We start from the raw sequence: 23,142 nt of genomic DNA on the forward strand, positions 1-23,142 counted from the left end.
TGCTAATTTATTAAACAATGCCTTCTATCTGCATTTTCTGTAATGTCAAAGACCATCATTTTTATGCTCCCTCAGATTTCTTTGGGATTTTTTTTCTGTTTAAATTCATGATATTTCATGTGTTTTGTCTGAAGTTTCCTCCAGAGGTTTCTTTACTGATTGTACTTCAGTATGGTGTGGATTCTGGGAGAAGGTGAGTAATGTATTACATGAAGTCACCAAAAAAACACCGAAAGGGAGAGAACCCTGCAGTGACAGGTGATGTGTCCCCAGAGGCAGGCGTGACTCCAGCAGAGCTGAGCTATGGGCTCCTAGTTAACCTCTGAGCACTGCAGGCATAAACTCCAGGTGCTGGTCCTTCCTCCCAGATGTGTTTCAGAACCAGCCTGGGACAGGTTCAGATCTGTACCAGCTGGTGTCATGCTGGTTTTGTCGCTCCATGTAAGCATAAAACTGGCATGAACTCAGCTTTTTAAATAACTCTTGTTCATCTGCTCTATGAGGAAAAAAGGCCAATTTGTGCAGATTCTGCTGTAATGCCTTTGTTGCCAGAGCTTTTAAAAGACTAATCTGTAGTTTGTAGAATCACAGAATCATGGAATATCCTAAGTTGGGAGGGACCCACAAGAATCATCGAAGTCCAACTCCTTGCCCTGCACAGGACACCCCAACAGTAATAGCATCATAGAACGGCTTGGTTTGGAGAGGACCTTTAAGATCATCCAGTTCCCCACCCTGTGCCTGGGAGTGTTGTCCAAGTGCTCATGGAGCTCTGGCAGCCTTGGGGTCATACCCATTCTCTGAGGACCCTGTTCAGTGCCCAGCCACCCTCTGGGGGGAAGAACCTTTCCCTGATACCCAGCCTGACCCTCCCTTGGCCCAGCTCTGTTCCCTCAGGTCCTGTCCTTGGTCACAGGGAGCAGAGGTCGGAGCTGCCCCTCAAGAGGAAGCTGCAGACCTGGTGAGGTCTGACCTCAGTCTCCTCCAGGCTGAACAAACCAAGGGACCTCCTATGGCCCCTCTGTGCCCTTCACCATCTTTGTAGCCCTCCTCCACATGTGCTCTTTTAATAGCTTTATATCCACACCTGGCAGCACCCCAAACTGTCCCCAGGACTTGCGGTGAGGCCACCCCAGTGCAGAGCAGAGCAGGACAGTCACCCCCTCGCTCTGCCGGCAATGCTGGGCCTGATGTCCCCCAGGACAGGGCTGGCCCTTGGGGCTGCCAGGGCACTGCTGGCTCCTGTTCCACTTGCCCTCAGCCCAAACTCTCAGGTCCCTTTTCATGGTGCTGCTCTCCAGCCTCTTGTTCCCCAGTCTGTCTGGACATCCAGGGTTGTCCAGTCCCAGGTATAGAAGCTGGCACTATTCTTTGTTAAACCTCACGTGGTCAGTGATTGCCCATCTCTCTGTGTTCCTCCCTGATGTACTTAGGCCTGAGCAGCAGGCCTCAGCCAGAGCTGACTTACAAGATGAATTCTGGACCAACACCATCAGTATTATTTAGCTAAAAATAGATGACTGAGATGCTTATGCTAGCTCTGTATAACCTTGTGTAGTTATCTGCAAGAAATGTATCATTTTAAGAAATTTTCCCAACTGACATGAATAGAGGCTTGTTTGTAGAATATTTTAGGATAAACCCTTCCAGCTGAGGCCTGGGCTCTGGCCAAGCCCTGGCCCCTGCTGGTCAGGACGTGTGCCATCAGTTCCAGCTGTTTCTGCGCTAAAAATGTAATCAGGTCACTTGGACTTGCTGATTTGGGCCTATAAAAGCTGGACCCACTTTCAGGGTGAATTTGGAGACCTCACCTGTGGGTGGACACATCGTGTAGGATTTCCCCAATTGCCAGGACGGGTTCTCCAGGTCCTTGCTGCAAACGGGGCTCCCCAGTGACTGTGGATCTGGATGATGGTATTCGGGCAATTGGTGATGTATCTTTCTCAATCATTATCCTGTCTCTCATATAGCAATTATTAGGTGCATTACCTTGCTTACTTTTGCTTGTTGCTAAAGCCAAGCATGTAGTTTTATTGAATGTATTATTTTACTTTTGTGTTACCTTAATATTCATAGTAAAATAAGACCATTCTTTCCACTGGTGTCTGTGTCCTTTAAATCGCCCCTGCCAATTGGCAGAACACTCCCATGCCACAGACCTTGCTCACTCTGACCATACTTTCTTGTTTTGCCTTAGCTCCAGAGGAAGATCCCTGCTTGGCCAAGCTGGCCTCCCACCTCACCTCTTGACTTCTAGTATGTGGGAATTGCCTGTTCCTGTGCCCTTAGCACTTGGTGCTTAAAAAATGACCAGCACTGATGGACCCCAGCACCTTCAAAAGCATTTCCCCAGGGAACCCTACTGACTTAATTCCCTGAGCGGCCTGAACTCTGCTCTCCTCATGGCCAGGGTAGAAGTTTTGCTGACACTTTTCCTCCTGTCATCAGAGATTTTAAACTTGATTGCTTTGTGGTCACTGTGGCCAAGACGGCCACCAATTGCCACTCCCCTTATGAGACCCTCTCTGGTAACAACAAATCACAGGGGGCACCTTTCTTGGTTGGCTCCCTTAGTACCTCTACCATGAAGTTGTTACCCAAGTGTTTTAGGAATTTTCTGGACTAGTTTGTACTGCTGTGTGGTGTTCCCAGTTAAACTTGCCAGATGTTAAGTCAGACAAGGACAAGGCTGATTGATTTACAAATGTTCCTTAGTGTTATGGTCCTGGCTGGGTGGCCCATGGTAGACACCAGCTTTGTCCCTTAATCTTACCCAAGGATTAGCTACCACGTAAGGGGATGTTGAGGGTTGTAGCTGTGAAAGCCTGGCTGGCTTTTGGATTTTATCTTTGTAAACTTCTGAAGGTAAGCCTGCCAGCGAGGGGGCAGCATTGTGGGCAGCCTGAACTCAAATTAGGCTCTTGTATTCCAGACTTGCAAACCATCCTGACTTCTGGCAGGGAGGGTTTTCACCAATTCTTCAAATGAAAATATCACCTTCTTAATGCTCCTTTAAGTGGATTCAGAGCTTCCATGTTTACTACAGTTCAGCTTTCTAGAGAGCCAAAGTTAAAAGGTTATTAACCCCCTTGCAGAGAATACCATAAAGTTGCTAGCTCTTTACATACAAGCACTATGTTAATAATAGGCTGCCACATCCCAAATGTTGTACTAACATGTGGCCTCAAGAAAAATTTGTGGTTAGACTGCAATTAAACAACTCAGGGAATCGAAACTGATTTTCTCTTTGGTTTCCCATTAGGAATCACTCCTCTTGTGTTGCTGGTTTGTGACTCATAGGGGTTTTTTGTTGTTGCAGTGGTAGGAGTTTAAACTGGGGACACCTGGGGAGTGGTAGGAATTTAAACTGGGGACACAATACAAAGCCAAGAAGAAACTGTAAGTGTGTAAGCAGTGCTGGAATCTCAGATGAGAGAAGCTGAATGTGTCTTAAGGCCAAAGACGCTGAGTAAATAGAGATTACTCAGTTTGATCGCTTTGATTACAGTAATCAAAGTTTGCAATAAGCACATAACTCATCTCCCAAGTAGTAGTTCTTGAAAAACTGGTGTCAGATGAACACAATGCCAAACTCCTAAAACTTTTTAACTTCCTTGAGTGACCAGAAGTACACTGGAGGACAGATGCATCAGAGGCAGGTTACGCTTGTAGTTCCCAGCCTGTCTGCAGCCTGGGCTCACGCTGCCCTGCTCCATCTGAGCCACAAGGCTGGGCAGAGCTGATAGGGCACAGGGCTCATGTGGTGCCTCATCCTGAAGGTTTGTACACCCAAGCAATGGGGAACATTTGGTTTAAGGAAGCCCAGTTTCCCCTGCACATGTACACCACTGCAGTGCTCCTGTGACCCAATGCTGCCTCTCACAAGGCACCAGGAACTTGGGCTGCAGCAGCTTTACTGCAAGCACCTTCTCTGCCTTCACTTAGATATCATCCATCATGGTTCCCAGCCACAGAAAAACGGCTCTGAAAGGGTTTAGTCACACAAATTTCAGCTAGTTAATGTGTTAATATGGGGCTCAAGCAGCTGAGGTTGTGGAACAAACTGGTGCTGAGTCACAGCTGGCATTGCTGTGAACTTTCCAGTTCCTTGGTAGCAAGTTTGTAGCACTGCTTCACAGAGTCCACCAACAGGGAGTCAATCCAGTGGTGGGTGCCCCACCCCTGGGTGTTCAAGACCAGGTTGGATGGGCTTTGAGCAACCTGGTCTAGAGGAGGGCTCTCCTACCCATGGCAAGGGCAGTTGGAACGAGATGAGGTTTTAAGTCCCTTCCAATCTTAGCCATAAACACCAGGAAAGTGCTACAAGAAACATGTAAAATGAAAAAAATAGAGCCCCTACAAAGGAATAATTCCTCTTCAGCCTGAATTTGACCATGTGCCTTGAGTTTTGTTTGCCATTGCAAGGGGACTCGCTTGCATAATTTTGGGTTTATGCGCCACATTGCTTCAGCAGAGATAACTGGGTTTCCTGTGTGTGCAGCAGCAGGCAGGGATGGGGGGGCACTCAGGCCACCTCTATTGCACACAAACAAGTGCAAAAATAACTTTTTCCTCCTTTCCCCTTTTTCATGTGCTTTGTTTGATGATGAGGGAATACACACTCAGAACAACACCCTAGTGCAGTATTTTTCTTTCTTTTTCTTCCTGCTACCCAAGAGTGAAACTGGTAATCCCTGTTCTCTTGCTGTGCCATGTGTTCATCTCATGCTACAAAGTCAGCAGTTTTTTGATTGCATCCAAGACAGATGTCCTGTTCCTTCAGGATATTCCTCCCTTGCTGTTTTATTTAGGCCACAAATGCAATGAGCTCCCTCTTAAATTTTTTTTTATAAGCTCTCCAGATGTATTGGGCCTGTGGATGAAGGATATGTGTCCTTCAACTCCTTCCCCTCCCCAAAAAGCTTCTTTAGGTAGAGATATATATAGGGCAGTTTTTGACTCTGCTAGAAGTAAAGAATGGACCAGTGATCAATTATTCATTAAAAGGCCAAGCACCAGTGACATTTGTGTGTCACTTATGTACAACAAAGCAAAAGGAGAAGATGGAAGATTATTTTGTATGGTTGCATTCCTTAATGGATCTGGCCTGGTTTTGCCTCCTCACATTTCTTCCGAGAATAAAGTTTCCTCTAAAAGGGAGGGGCTCAGCCAGTTTCGTTTCAGTGTAATGGATATCTCCAAGACACCCAGAGGGGATGTAGAGAGACTCTCAGCCAAATGAAAATCAGACAGCGAGCATTACGTGTACTTTGTTAACAAAAGCCAAGAAGTGAGAAAGCAGAATGTTTGTTTACAAGAGGAAATTACTGTAGCATGACAGCAGAACATGTGATCTTTGCCCCTCAGAGACATCAAGAAAAAAATAAAGAACTTCTTATTATTAAGATGATGGGAAGTTTTTCGGGTTATTTTTTTCTTCCCTCTACACATCTGAAGGGGAGAAGGAAGTGGGGAGGAGGATGCAGCAATTCCAGACATGCATTGCGTTGTCTTGTGGCTGGCTGCCAGGTCACTCAGCCACACTCCCACCTCCCCTCCTCAGCAGAGTGGGGAGAAAATACCACAAAACAGCTTCGAGATAAAGACAGGGAGATCACTCACCAGCCATGGGAAAAAGACAGGAATTGAGGAAGATAAATTGATGTCCAATTGAAAATGGAGTAGGATAATGAGACACAAAACCAAAACTAAAACCACCTATTCCCCACTCAGCCCTTCTGCCTAGGCTCAACTTCATGCTTGACTATCCTCCTTCCTCTCTCTTCAAGTGTTGCAGGGGGATGGGGAGGGAGGTTGGGGTCAGTTTGTAATGCTCTGTCCCTGCTCCCCCTTCCATCTCACGCTCTACCCCTGCTCCAGCATGGGATCTCCCCATGGGTGAAGTTCCTGCTGAGAGCCTGCTCCAGTGTGGGAGCTCCATGGGCCGCAGCTTCCTCAAGGGCATGTCCAATTGCTCCAGTGTGGGGTCCTCCATGGGCTGCAGGGTGGATCTGCCTCATCGTGGCCTGCACCACAGGCTGCAGGGGAATCTCTGCTCCAGTGCCTGGAGCACCTCCTGCCCCTCCTTCTTCCCTGGCCTTGGTGCCTGCAGGGCTGTGGCTTGCACATCTTCTGGCTCCTGCCTCCCAGCTACAGCTGTGCCACAGTGATTTGGCTTGGAGGCCCCCCTTGAGCCAGCTCTGCCCAACACAGGAAAAGCTTCTGGTGTCGACATACAGAGGCCACCACTGCCCCCCTTGTTCCCCAAACTTGGCTTTGTAAAACCAGCATATGTGTGCATCCTGCTGAGGGATAATGTGTAACCTTCCCCCTGGGAGCCCATGCAGCATCGCAGTGAGCCCAGCATGTGCTGGGCGTAACTGCTGGGTCATGCAGGGAGCTTGGAGGTGTCCAGGGATCTGGATCTCTGGGGTGTCCCTGTTGGTGCTTGTGATGGCAGTGGAGCAACAGGCTTTTCCCAAGGAGGAGTGCCTGGCACAATCTCAGTCCATGGGGTTGCTGGGAGCAGTGAGTGGGCTCCCCCAGGAGCTGGTGAGAGTATCTCATCCATCGGGCACCATGTGCAGCTGCACGTGGGGCAGGCACAGCTCTGAGAAGGCTGTTGGGGTGGATCAAGGCAGGGGGGATTTTGCCAGTCTTGGCCTATGCAGTCTGTAATGGGGAGCCAAAGTTTTGTGCCCCTTCCAGTGCCTTTGTGGCACTCAGAGGCCGTGGGCAGCTGAGCTGTTTTCATGGGTATTGGGATGTTACATGTGAACGAGATATGTAAAAACCAGCCCATGTGTCTCTGCCTGGGATGACTGTGGTGTCCATCACCATGGCTGGGAGCAACGGGGCACCTGGCAGCTGTGGTGTGGCTCTTCCCATGGCCCGTGATGTCTTGGGAAGATCTTGAACGAGTTCCGATTTCGGTGCATTCAGCAGTGTTGTCTGAAGGCAGCAGTGCTGTGGCGTCACTTCTTGTGGAAGCACCATGTGGCAGCTCGTGTTTGTGATGATGGCTGGGATTTGGGATGATGACCGGGCAGTGCCGGTGCAGGGTTCCAGGTATCTCACGTGAATCCCCCAGAGCAGGGCCGCCGCCAGCCCAACCGGGTCGCCGCGGCGAACAGCCACCGGCGGGCCTCAAACGCGACCCTGCCGCCCTGCGGGGTGAGGCGGGCTCTGGGGGCGAGCGGGGGCTCCTCCCCGGGGCCGGGGCTCCTCCCCGGGCCCCTCTGCGGGGCGGCCGCGGCGCCGAGGGGCGCCTGAGGGGCCGCGCGGGGCGGTGACGTCACTGCGCGCCGGACCCCCGGGCCGGTGGCGCCTGCGCGGTGGAGGTGCGGCATGGGGAGCCCGGCGGGCGTTCCCGCCAAGCGCGCGCGGTGCGAGGGGCCCCGCGGCCCCGCCGCCCCCGGCAGCGACCGCAGCGACCCGCGGCTGTGGGACACGGAGCGGCTCTGCCAGCACCTCTCCCGCTGCGGCGTGGGCGATCCCAGCCTGCTGCGCCGCTTCCGAGGTACGGCGGGCCGGGGCCGGGGCTGGGGCCGGGGCCGGGGCCGTGCGGCCTCGCCGCTGGCGCTGACGCTTCTCTTGCTCCCGCAGAGAGCGGGATCACCGGGAGGATGCTGCTGGACCTGCCGGCCTGCGCCCCCGAGGTCACCCGTGTCTGGTGAGCGCCGCCCGCGGGAAAAGGGGGGAGGCCGTGCCAGGGCCGAGGCCGGGGAGCTGCGGCGGGCGGGCCGTGCCCGCAGGGAGCGGCTGCACACACACGTGGCCCAGCTCAGCGCGGCTGCGGCCCGGGGCCGCCCCAAACGCATCGAGCGGAGCTTGTGCGGGGGCGAACGCGAGGGAACGGGCTCGGTGGGGCTGATCCCGGACCCTCGGAGCAGTTCCCGTTCCCTGCTGATCCCAGCACATCCACGGCGGAGACACTCGCTGCCCAAGTAACCATAAGAAGCAAAAAACTCGATCCATTAGAAAAGGTTTAATGAAAATACCCTGGGTGGCCCAGTGAGCTTTTGAGTATTGCTGAGAACACAAGAGTGAACTCCAGGGGTTCTGACGAGAACTTACTTTTCTGCCTGAAGTTGCTGCTGCTCCAGCTCCAGGAACGACAGCGGCCCCGATGTTTTACAGAGCAGGAGGTGCTGCTCAGGAGAGGCCGGGTGTCACCCATCTCCCTGGGAGAAATCCCGGGCATTGACAGGTCAGCCTTGCAGCAGCTGCTGGGACTTGGCTTTCTGTTGTGCCTACAGCAGCGTGGGCTGCTGTGGAAAAAGAAATGTTGTTGTGTGTCTTGGCAGAATAGGGGCCTGTGGGTGAGTAGCCGAGTCCTTGCTGCCGTGAGCTCCCACTGCCCTGGGCAGTCCAGAGCAGGCAGTCCAGCTGTTAGTGGTCACCTGCCGCAAACATAGGGATGCTGGATGCTGTTCTAAAGTGTGTAAAAGATTGTTCCCATCAGTGAGGGAATGACTGATCCCAAAACCCTTGTAATCTTTCTGGTGGTGAATATGCCTTCTTGCTCTTCTGTAACAGCAAAGGGTATGAATCTGTCCTGCTATCCTGTTTGTTTGAAAGGCCCCTATGCCCCTTCTCTGCCCCACTGGGGAGCCTCTCTTGCTCCCCTCTACTGGGATGTGAGCCCGCTTGCTCACCGCATTCTTCCTGGTGGTTTTTAATCTTTTGATGTCTTTTCTTTATTCCTTTGTTAACCTTGTTTATACTGCTTCCTCCAAATTTGTCTCAAAACCCACCTGTTGGCTCCAGCTGATGTTGTGGTTGGAGGCCCTGAGGTAGGCTGGGGTGTGTAATGTGGCAGGTGCACACAAGTGCGGAGCTGTGCTTTCTGCTGGGGGCTAGAGTGCTTTGGTGTTGGCTCCTTGGGTGAAAACTCATCAGCGCTCATGCCGTGCTGGGGGTGAAGGGTGCTTTCCCTGCTTTATTGAGACATCAGCATGCAAAAGGGGAGCGGGAAGGGGCGGGTGTCTGGGTGTGGATATCTGAAGAGGATGAAGAGCTGGTGTGACGCAGCAGGACGAGGCAGAAGTGCTCGGCTTTGGACGAGGTAAGACGTATGCAGGAGTCATTAAGGTATTTTTGGTTTTCTCTTTTTGTAGAAGAGGGGTTTAACTGCAGCTGTTTGAAGTGTGCAGATAGAAAATGCTGTGATGTCGTGGAAGGCAGCTGAAGGCTTTGTTTATTGCTGAAGTACCAGGTAATTGCCTGCTGAAGTACCAGGTAATTGCCTGACTGAAATGACGAGCTGGTGTCTAGTTTTATTTAGGACTTGCCAGGAGGCTGGTTGCTTCTAGCAGGGAAGGAGCATCAGGTGTCCAGGCCACGCTGGACATGTGCAGCCGGTCTGGGGAGTCAGAGACTCTCAGTGCTGAACATGGGCAGCAGGATGGGATGGCCAGGAGTCCCTCAGCATGGGGGAGAGGGCTGTGGAGAGCTCTCAGTGTAGAGGGCAGATGGTGCTGGGTCTACCGGCTTGTGGGTTTTCTTATACAAAGTTTCCTTCTGTGAGATCTGACATCTTGTTTCTATTAAGCTGAAACTGTTGAGAGTTGGATGAGAAATTGCTCAAGCATTCTGCTTTTTGTAAACATCTCAACTTTGCCCTAAGAACAGTTCTTTTGCTATCCACTGCACACTGTGTCCTGCAGTAACTGATAATTTCTCTGTGACAGACCACTAATGAATGCATGTCTTTAGTTCCCTGGGTTCCTGGATGTACAGAGGGGAGACCTTGGGCCAGTGGGGTCTGGAGGCAGTGCTGTGGGTTTCCCAAGTGTTCTCATGTTGCTGGCAGTGGATGTTTCATGTGGTGTGCAGTGTGCTGTATGCTGAACACAGATGATGAGTGGGGCTTTCTGGCTGACCTCTTTGGGCACAGGGAAGGGATTTTCTCATCCTTGTCACTTGTGGCATGAAGGAGGGTGTGGATAAAGCAAGGAGGAGAATGGATGAGGAAGTGCCAGTTATCACATTTCCAAGCAGCCATCAGTAATGCTGCTTTGGCTGTTGGAGCAAATCTGCCTGCAGAGCCCTGGAAAACCAGAGTTTCCTGTGTTAACAGGATTTGTCTTGGTTAGGAGGGTCTGACCTTGTAGACTTCTGGTGAAAAATGCCCTGCTGTTGTTTTCTATCTGAAGGAGGACAAAGAGCAGGGAAGGTGGGACATCCAGGCAATTGGTCACACCAGGATCACACCGACAGCATGCAGGGTCTTACCTTTTCCTGATTCTCCTCCCCATCCCACCAGAGCAGCAAGTGACTGCGTGGGACTGAGTTCCTGGCTGGGGTTAATCCACTACACTCCTTCTTGGGGCTTCCAAGAGGTGCTCCAGCACTGCCTTGTGACAGTCTGAGCAGCAGCTGCAGCCCGAGAGCTCCGTGTTAGGGAAAGGAATACCAAGTGGTTGAGAAAAACACTGCTCACCAAGTGTGGGGTGCAGAGGGTTGAGATTATGACAGATCTGAACAGAGCGTATTAAAATATGAATAGTGTGGCCAGCAGAACTAGGGAAGTGATTCTTTCCCTGTACTGGTTGGGCCACTGGTTGTGCCACACCCTGAGTGTTGTGTCCAGTTCTGGGCCCCCCCAGTTTAGGAAGAATCTTGAGGTGCTGGAACGTGTCCAGAGAAGGGCAACAAGGCTGGTGAGGGGTCTGGAACTCAAGCCTTATGAGGAGTGGCTGAGGGAGCTGGAGTTGTTTAGCCTGGAGAAGAGGAGGCTCAGGGGAGACATTACCACTCTCTACAGCTACCTGAAAGGAGGATGCAGCCAGGTGAGGGTTGGTCTCTTGCCCCAGGCAACAAGTGACAGGACAAGAGGACACAACCTTAAGCTGTACCTGGGTAAGTTTAATCTATACATTAGGAAAAAATCCTTAACAGAAAGAGTGATTGGGCATTGGGATGGCCCAGGGAGGTGGTGGAGTCACCATCCATGGAGGTGTTGAAAAAAAGATTGGATGTGGCACTTAGTGCCATGGTTCAGTTGATAAGGTGATGTTAGGTCATAGGTTGGACTTGATGATCTCAAAGGTCTTTTCCAACCTAGTTAATTCCATGATTCTGTGTGAAAAATAAGTCATTAGAAGCGTTCATTATATTAGTTCAATAGTTGCTGGTCACAATGTTGATTTATTTGCTCTCAGAGTTGTGTCATTGAATACATGCTGGTCTGGGCATCACCAAGGGTGTTTTTCATCTTAGAATCGTGGAGGGCTTGGGTTGGAACCGACCTTAAAGGTCATCTCATTCCACCCCCTCCCATGGGCGAGGACACCGTCCACTGTCCCAGGCTGCTCCAAGCCCTGTCCAACCTGGCCTTGAACAATTGAACAATTCCAGCTTCTCTGGCCAACCTGTGTCAGGGCTCACCAGCCTCACAGGGAAGAATTTTTTCCTAATACCCTCTGTTCTAACACTGCCCTCTGTCAGTTTAAAACCATTGCCCCTTGTCCTGACGGTGTCTGCTCTTATAAAAAGTCTCTCTCCTTCCTTTTTCTAAGTCCCCTTAAGGTACTGGAAGGCTTCAATGAGGTCTCTCCACAGACTTCCCTTCTCCAGGCTGAGCAGCCGCAGCTCTCAGCCTGTCTCCATAGCAGAGGTGCACCAGCACTGCTTGTCTGAGCAGCAGCTGCAGCCCAAGAGCTCTGTGTTAGGGAAAGGAATACCAAGTGGTTGAGAGAAACACTGCTCACCAGCAGCTCAAACATCACATGCCTTTAATATTTTGTGGATTATGAATAATTAAATGATTCAGATGAGAGTATGTAGTGCATCAAGTGGGGCTTTATAGCCTTGTTTTCTGTTCAGTTTTATGTTGAGAGGCTAATAGAAAACTGATCTCAGGGTGATTAACTGCTGCAGAAAAAGTATTTTCTCATGATAATGTTTGCTGTCACTGTTGTACCGGGGATGGTGAGAAAAATGACATAGACCTCAATCCAGGAAGGAAATGGAATTATATAAATGAGTTTGGAAATCAATAAATAACCTGGTTCACTTGAATGGCATAAGGTTATTGGTCCTTTGACCATCAACTTCTTGGAATGATTGGTTAAACCCTACAACACCCATTTCAGAATATTTCTCCAGTCAGTAACACAACAATACTGCATAACAATCTTGCACCTGCAAGAGAAAGGATTGGTTTATAAAAACCTCTCACTGTTTAGCATGTGTGTGAAAGTAAGACTTTCACATGGATACTGGCAGAAAGCTGGAAAATTTCTCTGCATCAAGCTTTCAGCATCCACAGTTTGCTGTCATAGTGAGGCTGAAACCATTTAGCTCAAGGGCAAGGCTTGCAGACAGAGTTAGTAGAAGTAGGTATGATAGAGCATATTATCTCTCTCTGTCTCCAGACTTGTCCTGCCTGTGCTCTTAGACTGCTGTGGCTACTGCAGAGTACCTGCACTGGAAGTTTAGCTGTGTGTTGTGAAGGGGACTTTTAATAATTTATTAAAAATGACAGCAAAATATCTTTGCAAAATAGAAGAATTAGTCTCAACAAAATTAGAACATGTTTTAAACTGCAGTGATTTTGCTGTTGGAGTTGAAATTAATTTGTGTAAAGTTCAAGTTAGTTTGACAAAATTAAACTTCTAATACAGAGTTGACTAACTGCCAGAAATTTTTATAAAAATTGTTTGCTGTGACTCTGACATTTTAGTTTAAGGAAGTTTTTCATCCTTAAAAAATGTCAGTTATTCAGATGCTGCATGTTGTCTTTCCCATAAGTTTGAAGGACTTATCTCCAGGTGTGGCTTATAAAATTTTTTTCATCAGTTTTGTGGTGGTTTTATTTCTAAGTTCTGTGTAAGTGGGAGCAGCACTTACACTGCTCTACAGATGTGTTCTGTAGCTATTTGTTCCCTTCCTTCCATACTTGATTTTAGAAGGATAGATACTTTCAATATTTTTCTGAAAAAATTGCAGTCTTCTTCCGTCAGCGAATATCAAAGTAATGTGAACTTGCACAAGTACTTCCCTATGTACTGCAGATTGGGAAGGGAAGTGCATTGCAGGCTTTGCTCTCAGTGGCTCTTTTTCCTTCCTAGCTGCCCAGCTGAGCGACTGGAAGTGCTGGCGTGCCTGACACAGCTGCGACAGCAGCACTTGGAGGTGATGAAGGTAATCCATGCTATGGGGACATCGTGGCCAGGTCCTGCCTCAAGCCCTGCACAGGGCCCTGCTCCCCTTCTCTTCCTCCCCCCTCTTGGCTGGGTGCTGCCCACCCAAGCAGCACAGCAGCAAACTCTGGGCCCTTGGTAGTGGTGGTCTGTGAAAAAGCACATTAACTAGAAGAAATACTAGAATCATCATGTGGAAGCTTTTGGTGGGCACCTGCAGGTTGTGAGGGATTGAATGAGCAGAAGAGCCATTTGACATGTGTTGGAGAAGCTCTCCTTTCACATCCCTCTGTGTAGAGCCTCCCCTTGGTTTATTTTATTCGTTTTTCCCCAGGCCTGGGTTAACAGACTCCTCCTTGCTTTCACTGTTTGCTGTGTCCAGCTGTTTCTCCCAGTGGTGTGTGTTGGTTTAACTGGGGCCAGGGCTGCACACATTCTGTAGTAGTCTGCATATCTGCTAGAGGCCTCCCAGCTCAGTGACCAAGGGTAGAGAGCACAGGAAAACCTTATTTGCCTCAGTATTTTACCAAGATGTGTGTGTGATGGAATGGTTTTGCCTGCAGTTTGACAGCAAGGATTAAATGTGTTTACGTTCTCTACCGAGTCCCTGTGGTTACTGAGATCTCTCTAAAAATATGTGCTAATCAGGAATAACTTCTTTCATATTTTAGTTATCTTGAGGGTTTGCATTTTTTTTTATGAAAAAAGTAACAATCATAATTTCCACACAGCAAAATTGCATTTAATTTTAAAAGCATGAGCAATATCCGGCCAAACACTTTTATTGGATATCTCAGACATGTATTGCAGTATCCTGCTTTAATTGGAGTAGCAGATTAATAAAGACAGCAGTTTTCACACGTGTTAAGTTTTGGAATTGCACATGTGGAGATAACATTTTTAGGGATTTTGACTTTACTTCCCTTGCTATGAGAAATAGGCAGCTTTATCTTTTTGGTGTCAAGCTTTAGTAGTTCTCCAAGATAAATTTGGTTGTGCAGAGAAGCTGAGGATGCCCCATGCCTGGAAGTTTTCAAGGCCAGATTGGACAGGGCTTGGAGCAACCTGGTCTAGTGGAAGATGTCCCTGCCCATGGCATGGGGTTGGAACAAGGTGATCTTTAAGGTCCCTTCCAACCCCAGACATCCTATGATGTTGTGATAGATCTTGATATTGGGTTGGCAGGATGTGTCTGTTTTACAGAAGGTGAACATTCTCTGCCACCAAATGCCTGACCATTCTAGATGTCCTTTACATTTTTATATGCCTGTTTCTTTTCAAAGTCAAATTTTAAATGTTAATTACACCTTTTTTTTTCTTTTTCTTCTGTAGGTTTTTAACGATCCTATTCATGGGCACATTGAAATGCATCCCCTGCTTGTTCAGATCATTGACACCCCTCAATTCCAGCGCCTCCGGTACATCAAGCAGCTGGGTGGCACGTACTTTGTTTTTCCAGGAGCCTCTCACAACCGCTTTGAACACTCCCTAGGGTAAGCTGGTGGTTCTGGCCCATGCATCTCTGGCATCTGGATATCCCTGAGCTTGGTACCACTGCAGTGGAGTGCCAGTCAAGGGTCATTGCTGTCTGAGCATTGGTGAAAACTGCTGGGGGGCCATTTCTGGTCTCAAATGTTCCTGGATATCCCATGTGATTGTGGGCTGTTCCCTTGAACATCTTTTAATAAAGACAGATAAAGAAACCTACAAGATGGATCAATGTTAGATTTCCTCCCCACCCTTTATTATTCTAAGAATAATGTTAGCTAAAAACTGTAAGTGCTTTATGTTCCCCCAGTCAAAATACAAGTTTTAAAGCATAAACTTAGTAAGGGTACCAGGGCTGCTCTGTATGATCTGCCAGACAGTTGTAATCCCCACACATCATCCAGCACAGCTAAAATCCATTTGATCTGTAATGTTTGCCTTTGTAGATAGATGTGCTTCATGCAACCAATGGCAGGTTGTCAGCCTGATAGCTGTAATTCAGTTAAGCAGAAATATGATGGACACAAGGTTATGTAGAGTGTTGCTAGGTCATTTACACTCCTCAGGGAAGGTAATGAGTGACAAATTTGAGCTTGTTTTAAGGGTATATCCCAAGGTGCAGTGAAATTAAGCTAGTAAGTGGTTTTTATTCAGCTGATCTGGCCAGCCTAAAGTTGCTTTTGTTGGTGCTGAAATGTTGTGGAGTAAGTCTGCCTTACTTATAATGAGATTCAAATGACTGTTCGCAAAAGGGTCAGATAAATGAGGCAGCCTGGACTGACTGCATCTGGTAAACCAAAAAGACAGAAATGTCTTCACAACAGAAGTCTGAAAACTCCAGTTTTATCAGCAACTTTTCTTTTGAACAGTTCTGTTGATCTATAGAGTTAAATTTAGGACAGATGTCACGACGGAGGGAGAGCCCGGACGCTCAATATGAGTGATCAGCAAGCTTCCGTTTATTGATCAGTCGTGGATAACAGATATAGTGTGACTAATGAGGCTTATGCATATTCCAAAAGGCGCAAGCTGAGTGGTTTACGGCACTGCCGCCGACCCCTCCCTCTAGTTCTACCTTTGTGGTCAGCAAGTCCCTCTTTCCCATGCCTAAGTCCCTCTTTTTCCCATGCCCCGACCATAAGATGTCTATTGTTAACTGTACTGCTCACCAAGGCCAGCATGTCCCCGCTGTATCAGCATAAGGCCTTGGTCAGCAGCAGAGGGTCCATGCATCCTTTCTCACATAGCTCAGCTATTATACAAGATGAGTGCGATGTTCTGCTAAATCATGCTCTGTAAGCTGCAAAGGGAGGACGTAGCCAATTCTCTACAGACAGATGTTCTCCACCTGTATACAATTTCAAAGATTTCTACAGTGTTACAAATAGAAGAAGTGAGCTTTGTGTGCTTATTGGTCTAGTGAAAAACCGTCGAACAGTGAAATTTGGACTAATGAAAGGTATTACTTCATCACAGAAAGCCTTGTCTTGCTTTAAGCTGTTCTGCAAGGGGACCTCTTGAGGCAAGTAGAAAAAGAGGTTTGTTTAGAGGTTATGAACAGTTTATGGGAGTATGTGCCATATATTTGCTCCTGCTGGTTTTGTGTCATGAGAACAGAGGATCCCATTCAATTAAATAAAATTTCAAATCTAAAATGAATGAGAAGATGAGAAATAATTGTCATGAGCTATTATTAGAGCAGCAGTTTGAAAAAAGAAGCAAATGCTTTGGTGACTGTTGTGGACCTCTGCACTTTGCCCTGACTGGAATTCAAGGATTCTGTGTAAGCTGAGGTGCTTCAAGATTCTCACTGTCAGTGGTGCATTGCTGTTCCCTTACACAGCTACTGTTTGTGTGTTATGAAATACTGCAGGATGCTGTAGAGCCTCTGTTTTTTGGGCATGGTATTCCATGGTTTTTTGCTTTCAGAGGACTAAAACTCTACTACAAGAAGTAGCTTGTCATTCTTCACAGGTCAGGGTTTGGGTATTTGTTGTATGCTGCCTCTCAGACAAGGGCTGTGACTTAATGGAGCAAACAGAATAGGGGAACTTCTCTTTTTCTCTTTTTCTGTTCATCCTAAACCACTGCTATATTCCTTTCCTCTTGCAACAGGGTTGGCTACCTTGCAGGATATCTGGTTCGTACACTGAAGGAGAGACAACCAGAACTGGATATAACCCAGCGAGACATCCTCTGTGTAGAAATTGCTGGGCTTTGTCATGATTTGGGTAAGGAACACCTGAGATGGGTTGTTGCTCTTGGAAAGCTAACCAGGATGAAAAGCTGGCTGTGAGGTCAGAACATGTGAGCTGTTTTGGGTTGCTCATTGCATGGCCATATTCCAAGACAGGTTTTATCTGTTCTGTTTGTTCTGGAGTACGTCTGTGGAGACAGTTCCACTTCGTGAATCTGCAGCCATTCTTAGCTAGTGTTTTGTCTTGTTTCCAAATGGTGCTTAAAGTTCTGCTCTCAGTGGCTGAAGCGTCCACTTCCTTCTGTGATTTATCCAGGTCTCTTAAAACATTTCAGAATGAAAATTAGTGTTCCTTTCAAAAATTGTAACGTTTATTTCATAACTACTTCTTTTCTTCAGAGCTGACACAGAGTAAATAGTATGTTCAGTGTTGCTGCAGTACTTGCCTGTGGTGTAGGTGCTGGAACTGGCTGTTAAGTGCAGTAGTACTTAAGGTATCTTAGGAAAGTGTACATTTTATATCTGAGTCTTCCTCATAGATGATGTACTAGTTTGAAAACAAACCAGTGGGAGGCACTAAGTCAGAATAACAATTTAATGGAAATTAAAGAAAAGGTGAAAAAAAAAGGTAAAAGAAAACACTGTCAAACTGACAGAGTCAAGGTACAACCTGACACCCTGTTAGGCAGGGTGGTGGTAGCAGTCTGGTAGAATGGTGGCTGCAGTCCTCTGAAGCAGTGATCCTGTAGTAAAACAGTCTGCTCTTCCTCAGGAAGTCCAATGGTGGCTGTGTAGCTCCTGTCCTCTGGAAATCCAGTGGGAAGCCAGTGTCTCTGGTGTTCAGCCTCAGATTATATCCACGATGGGATGCTTGGTTCCTCCCTCTGGGTGGAGCATCTCACAATGGGGTAACGAGTCATGAGGCAAAGTGTTGATTAGGCTCATTAACAGAAGATAGTCCGGAGGGAGTTATCTCTGAGTCAGGCGGCAGGACAATGATGGGCAATTAACAGAAAGATAGTCTGGGGGGAGGAGGCAAGGAAACACTGCCCCACCTGATTTCAACAGCTGATGGGGATGGTAATAGAATACACTGCAACCCAGGACAGATGATGAATAAGGAATTATCTGGATGGTTGCACTCAGAGAGTTGTGGTTACAGGCTCGATGTCCAGGTGGAGCCCAGTGATGAGGGGCCTGTGTGGGGACTGGCACTGTTGGATATCTCTGTCCGTGATGGGGACAGTGGGATCGATGCATCCTTGGGCAGTTTGCCAACAACACTGAGCTGTGTGGTGGGGTCACACGCTGGAGGGAAGGGATGGGGCATCCAGAGGGACCTGGACAGGCTGGAGGGGCAGAGGGTAGATGAGAGCAGCCCTCAGGAGAAGAACTTGGGGGCATTGGTGGGTAAGAGCTGGACAGGCCCAGAGGCAGCCAAGAGCCCTGATGTGCCGGGCTGATCCCCAGCATGGGCAGAGGTGAGGGGAGAAATCTACCCCACTGCCTTGCTCAGGTGAGACCCCACCTGCAGAGCTGCTCCAGCCCTGGGGTCAACATAAGGATGTGGTGCTGCTGGAGCGAGGCTGTCATGGCAGAGACTGACACACGACACACACTTATTGTTATCCAAAGCCATAAGAAGCAAAAGGTTTTTATTATTCTCAGCTATTACTCTTACTTGACAATTACTGTGGCTTATTGTGATTGGCTGCTTAACAAACAATGACAGGGCTGTCTAAAGAACAATGACCATTCAAACAGCAATACAATTAGCTAGACAAGCAATTAGTTACATATTATATGCAAGTTTCTTCTTGTACACTCTTGATGTTCCATAGCAAGAACATCTTCTTTCACTGATTATCTTCTTAGCTATCACTGTGGCTTTCACTGTGACTGCAGTTTCTCACAGGTAGATTTTGACTGTTTTTAAGTCAAACTCTGTGAGGCCTTCAGACCAGCTGTCAGCCTCATCAGGTCCCACACGGGGCCTTGGAGATGCACCAAGGGCTGGAGCTCCTCTGCTCTGGACCCAGGCTGGGAGAGCTGGGGGTGTTCAGCCTGGAGGAGAAAAGGCTCCAGAGAGACCTTAGACCACCTGAGAGGGGTTCCAGGAGAGCTAAGAGGGACTTTGGACAAGGGCTTGGAATGACAGGACACAGGGAATGGCTTCCCAGTGCCAGAGGGCAGGGATGGATGGGATATTGGGAAGAAATTGTTCCCTGTGAGGGTGGGCAGGCCCTGGCACAGAGTGCCCAGAGCAGCTGTGGCTGCCCCTGGATCCCTGGAAGTGTCCAAGGCCAGGCTTGACAGGGCTTGGAGCAACCTGGGATAGTAGAAGGTGTCCTTGCCCATGGCAGGGGGCTGAATGAGATGATCTTTAAGGTCTGTTCCAACCCAAACCAGTCTAATACTCATGATATGTCAAGAAAAGTCAAATACAAGAGAATTCAGATCCTAAGCTTGCTCAAGAAATTTTTGCTGGCAACTATGTCTCAGACTAAACCCGTGTCATCTTTTTATTTAAGGTCATGGGCCATTTTCACACATGTTTGATGGAAGATTTATTCCACTCACTCGTCCAGATTTGAAGTGGAAGGTAGGCTTTTCACTATTAAAGTAAAAATACAAACCTGAAATTTTTAGAGGCAGAGTAATTAAAGAGTTCCAGTGCTTGTGAGGCTATAGTGGTCATTTGGCCTTACCTTATTGCATCATTTTGATGGCTTAATTGACAACCAGAAGATTGTTTTCTAGTCTTGTGATGATATCCTTGTTAGGGCTGCACTGATCATTTCTGGCCAGCATTGTGCCTTAAAATGTGTATTGAGAGCTTTCTGCAGAATATATTTTACAGATGCAAAATACCAACTGGCAGCTTCCTTTCCAGTATAATGTTTTAGTCCAAGTCCAGGATATTCAGTAGTGTTTAGAATTCAAACTTTGCAAAATTTTGAATAGAATTTCAATGGTTGTTTGCTGTGAATGAAATGCAACACAGTCCTTTCAAGCCTCTCTCTGCTTGTAATTTCTAAGCAAAATCATCTGAGTAAACTGGTTAATCTTCTACACAGCAAAACTGATTATTTTGTCTTTTAGCATTGTAACTGCCTTGCTACTGTTTGTCAACACACAGAATTAACAGCTCTCTGCTGAAGAGTGTGTTTCTGTACTCTGTAGACTGGGTGATTTGGTGTTCTGTTTAATGTAAAATTACTAGGAAAGCACCCAGCTGCTGCACTTCACACCAGCCTGCCCATGTGCCTGGCTAGGAAGTGCTGCTGACTTGGAGTAAAGCTGTGGCACTGCACGAAAGATGCTTAAACTATGTAATACAACATTTGGATTGTTTTTTTCACAGCATGAAACTGCTTCTGTTCAAATGTTTGAGCACTTGATCACTTCCAATAAACTAGAAGAAGTCATGAAGTCGTATGGTCTTGTCCTGGAAGAAGATATGCTCTTCATCAAGGAACAAATAGGAGGGCCTATAGATGAAACTTCCTGTGTGACATCAGTGAGTCAGTGTACTGCTCCTGTGATTATGGCAAGAAATGTCTTTATTTTGCTGAAAGAATAGCTAATTTTGGCTTCTGCTGTATGTTACTTCTAGCCCCATGATGTTCTGAGAATCTTGTCACAATTGATGCTGGAGGAGTGTAGTGTTTATTTCTTACAGTGCTGGCAGGTGTGTTAATGTCCTTACAGCTCCCTGAGAATTCTTACTCAAAAGCCTTCAGATCAGAGGAAAGCTGTAGAAAGTTACCTGTATTTAGGGAACCTAACTGGTGACTGGGATCCGCTCAAGGGTACTGAAGGAGTTGGAAGAAGTGCTCACCAAGCTACTTTCCATCATTTACCTGCAGTCCTGGGTGGTCCCACTTGGCTGGAAATCAGCAAATATGACTCCATGTACAAGGGTCAGAAGGATGATCCAGGGAACTACAGGGCTATCTGACCTGGTGCTACTAGGGAAGGTCATGGAGCAGATCATCATGAGTGCCATCCTGCAGCACGTACAGGACAACCAGGGAACCAGGCCCAGCCAGCCTGGGTCTAGGAAATGCAGGTCATGCTCCACTGAAGAGTAGGAAGACTCTACAGAGGGATCTGGACAGGTTGGATCGATGTGCCCAGGCCAGTTGTGTGAGGTTCCACAATACCAAGTGCTGAGTCCTGCTACAGGCTGGGGGCAGGGCAGCTGGAAAGTGGCTAGGCAGAAAACAGATGCTGTTTGGTTGACAATGGCTGAAAATGAGCCAGATGTGTCCAGATGGGCAAGAGGCCAATGGTACATGGCCTGTACCAGCCATAGCATGGCCAGCAGGACCAGGACAGTGACAGTCCCTCTGTGCTGGGCACTACTGAGGCCACAAGTCAAATTCTGGGTTCAGTTTTGGGCCCCTCACTTGAAGAAAGACATTGAGGTGCGATGGAGAAGGGCAGTAGAGCTGGGGAAGGGTCTGGAGCACAAGTGTGATGAGGAGCAGCTGAGGGAGCTAGGGGGGCTTGGCCTGGAGTAAAGGAAGCCTCCCTCAGTCTGGATAGCAAAACTGGGCACTGGTAGAGATGAGGCAGTGAGCAATCCAAGCCTGGCCCAAGCCACATCAGCCTTGATGACAGCAGCAAAATGCTTGGATTTATTGCAGTAGCAAACATAGAGGCAGGAGTAAGACTTGAAGAAATTAGTTGCTTCAAGAGGCAAGTAAGAAGAGATGGTGGTTGTTAATCATTGTAAAAGTTCTCTCTCCTCGTTTTACGCTTTACAGCCTTTGTCATCTCTTCAAGGACACTCATTCAGTGAGCTCCAGAATAAAGAACTGGTAGCAGCTGAAGTCAGTGGAAGGTCTGTCAGGACAATCTGGTCCTAATCAGAATTTATATGTAGTCCCAAACAAGTAACCCACAAATGTTCACACTTGCCCATTATTTTCTGCTGCAGGAGTGGGTAGCAATCCCACAGCAAATACAAGGAACTTGGCATAGTGAAATCCAGTCTGAGATCCTATAGGAAGAGGACATTCATTTACAAAATCTGCAAACTGATTTTTATCCTGTTGGGCTTGTTTGCACATAAATCTTGGTACCTGCCACTAGCATTGATCTTGTGCCAGGTTCTTTCCCCATGTCTGGTTTGCCTTGTTTGGATTCTGTACCTGTTTTCCAGCAGGATACCAGGAAGAGGAGTGCCACACATGATTCATGGCAGCAGCCTCCTGGTGTTAGGCAGCAGATTGCACTGGCAGGCTGTGCACTGTGGTGCAGGCCTCTGTCGTGATACAGACAACGGGTGTCCAGGCACCAGACATAAACAGTGTCCTGAACACGTGCCAGTAGCAGAGCTCTTTGTGATCATGGTATTTTTATCCATGATGTGCTTCCTTCCTGCTGCTTGCACATTTCTGTTGCTATTCACATCAGTGCAGGTAACATGGAAGCCATGTTTGCATACAATGTTTTCCACTTCCAGAATTTCGAGGTCACTTTATGGCATTTTTTTAGCTGAAGGATCTTTAAATTTTCAAGAAAATGTGCAACTTGTGTCTTATTATTTTGGTGTTCATTTCCTGCTTGCCTTATGGCTGAATTGTCCCTTGTGAGGTAGCAGTTTAAGTAGCTGACTGTTCAAACAATTTTTGTTTAAAACATCTAAGTAAGTGTTTTAAAACTCTGTTCTCTAAAGTTGTAGATTGCAGAAGACTGCAAGACAGCGACATGTTTGTGTGTTTAATTCCCTGAGAATTAAATAATTCCAAATTTTCCCCTCTTTGTTGCTGTGCTCTTTTTTTTTTTTTTTTTTTTTTTTTTTTTTTTTTTGCATTTCAAAGCTGCAGGCTTTCTTTTAGTAGAATAATGGGCAATGAATACTTGTGTTCATGGGTTTTATTCTTCCTGAGATTCTGAGAAGACCGCTGCTTAGGCCCTGTTCTGGATTTCCAATGCCTGGTAGCATTTGGGAGTTCTTTCTTTGTCTTTTGTGTTCTTTGCTACCTCAGTGTTGGAAGTTTGTCACAGGCAAAGTCAAAGTGTATTCCCACTGTCTTTAAAAAGCTGTTTTGACATGTTGGCACGGTTTAATTTCTTATTGTTTCTGATGTTTTTCTTCCCACCTCCCCTGTCAGTGGCCCTACCGTGGTCGACCAAAGGAGAAAAGTTTCCTCTATGAGATAGTAGCTAACAAAAAAAATGGCATTGACGTTGACAAGTGGGATTATTTTGCAAGGTACAAATCTTACATTTTATTATGAATTCCTATTCACAAACTGCTACTGTATATACAAATATGATCATACTGTTAAACACTCT

General features: G+C 47.5%; 1 protein-coding gene across 5 annotated transcripts in view; it reads left to right on the forward strand.

Annotated features, from left to right (window-relative positions):
• The first annotated feature begins 7,327 nt into the window (after positions 1 to 7,327).
• The window catches only part of SAMHD1 (SAM and HD domain containing deoxynucleoside triphosphate triphosphohydrolase 1), a 29,064-nt gene continuing 13,249 nt past the window's right edge, over positions 7,328 to 23,142 (forward strand). For 2 of the 5 annotated variants that reach the window (XR_005603467.1, XM_039563420.1), the window contains exons 1-8: positions 7,328 to 7,519; positions 7,606 to 7,672; positions 13,077 to 13,149; positions 14,481 to 14,641; positions 16,752 to 16,867; positions 19,365 to 19,435; positions 20,198 to 20,353; positions 22,959 to 23,059. Coding sequence is in view for 4 of the 5 variants with exons in the window: in XM_039563420.1 (XP_039419354.1) it covers positions 7,348 to 7,519; positions 7,606 to 7,672; positions 13,077 to 13,149; positions 14,481 to 14,641; positions 16,752 to 16,867; positions 19,365 to 19,435; positions 20,198 to 20,353; positions 22,959 to 23,059 (917 nt within the window). In the remaining variant the exon portion in view is untranslated. Of the gene's footprint in view, positions 7,520 to 7,605; positions 7,673 to 8,090; positions 8,210 to 9,119; positions 9,218 to 13,076; positions 13,150 to 14,480; positions 14,642 to 16,751; positions 16,868 to 19,364; positions 19,436 to 20,197; positions 20,354 to 22,958; positions 23,060 to 23,142 lie in introns of those variants that run through there. The other 3 variants (XM_039563423.1, XM_039563421.1, XM_039563422.1) reach the window with 3 other exon arrangements.

This window comes from Corvus cornix, chromosome 20, assembly GCF_000738735.6.
Source record: "Corvus cornix cornix isolate S_Up_H32 chromosome 20, ASM73873v5, whole genome shotgun sequence".
In the NCBI taxonomy this organism is placed as follows: domain Eukaryota; kingdom Metazoa; phylum Chordata; class Aves; order Passeriformes; family Corvidae; genus Corvus; species Corvus cornix.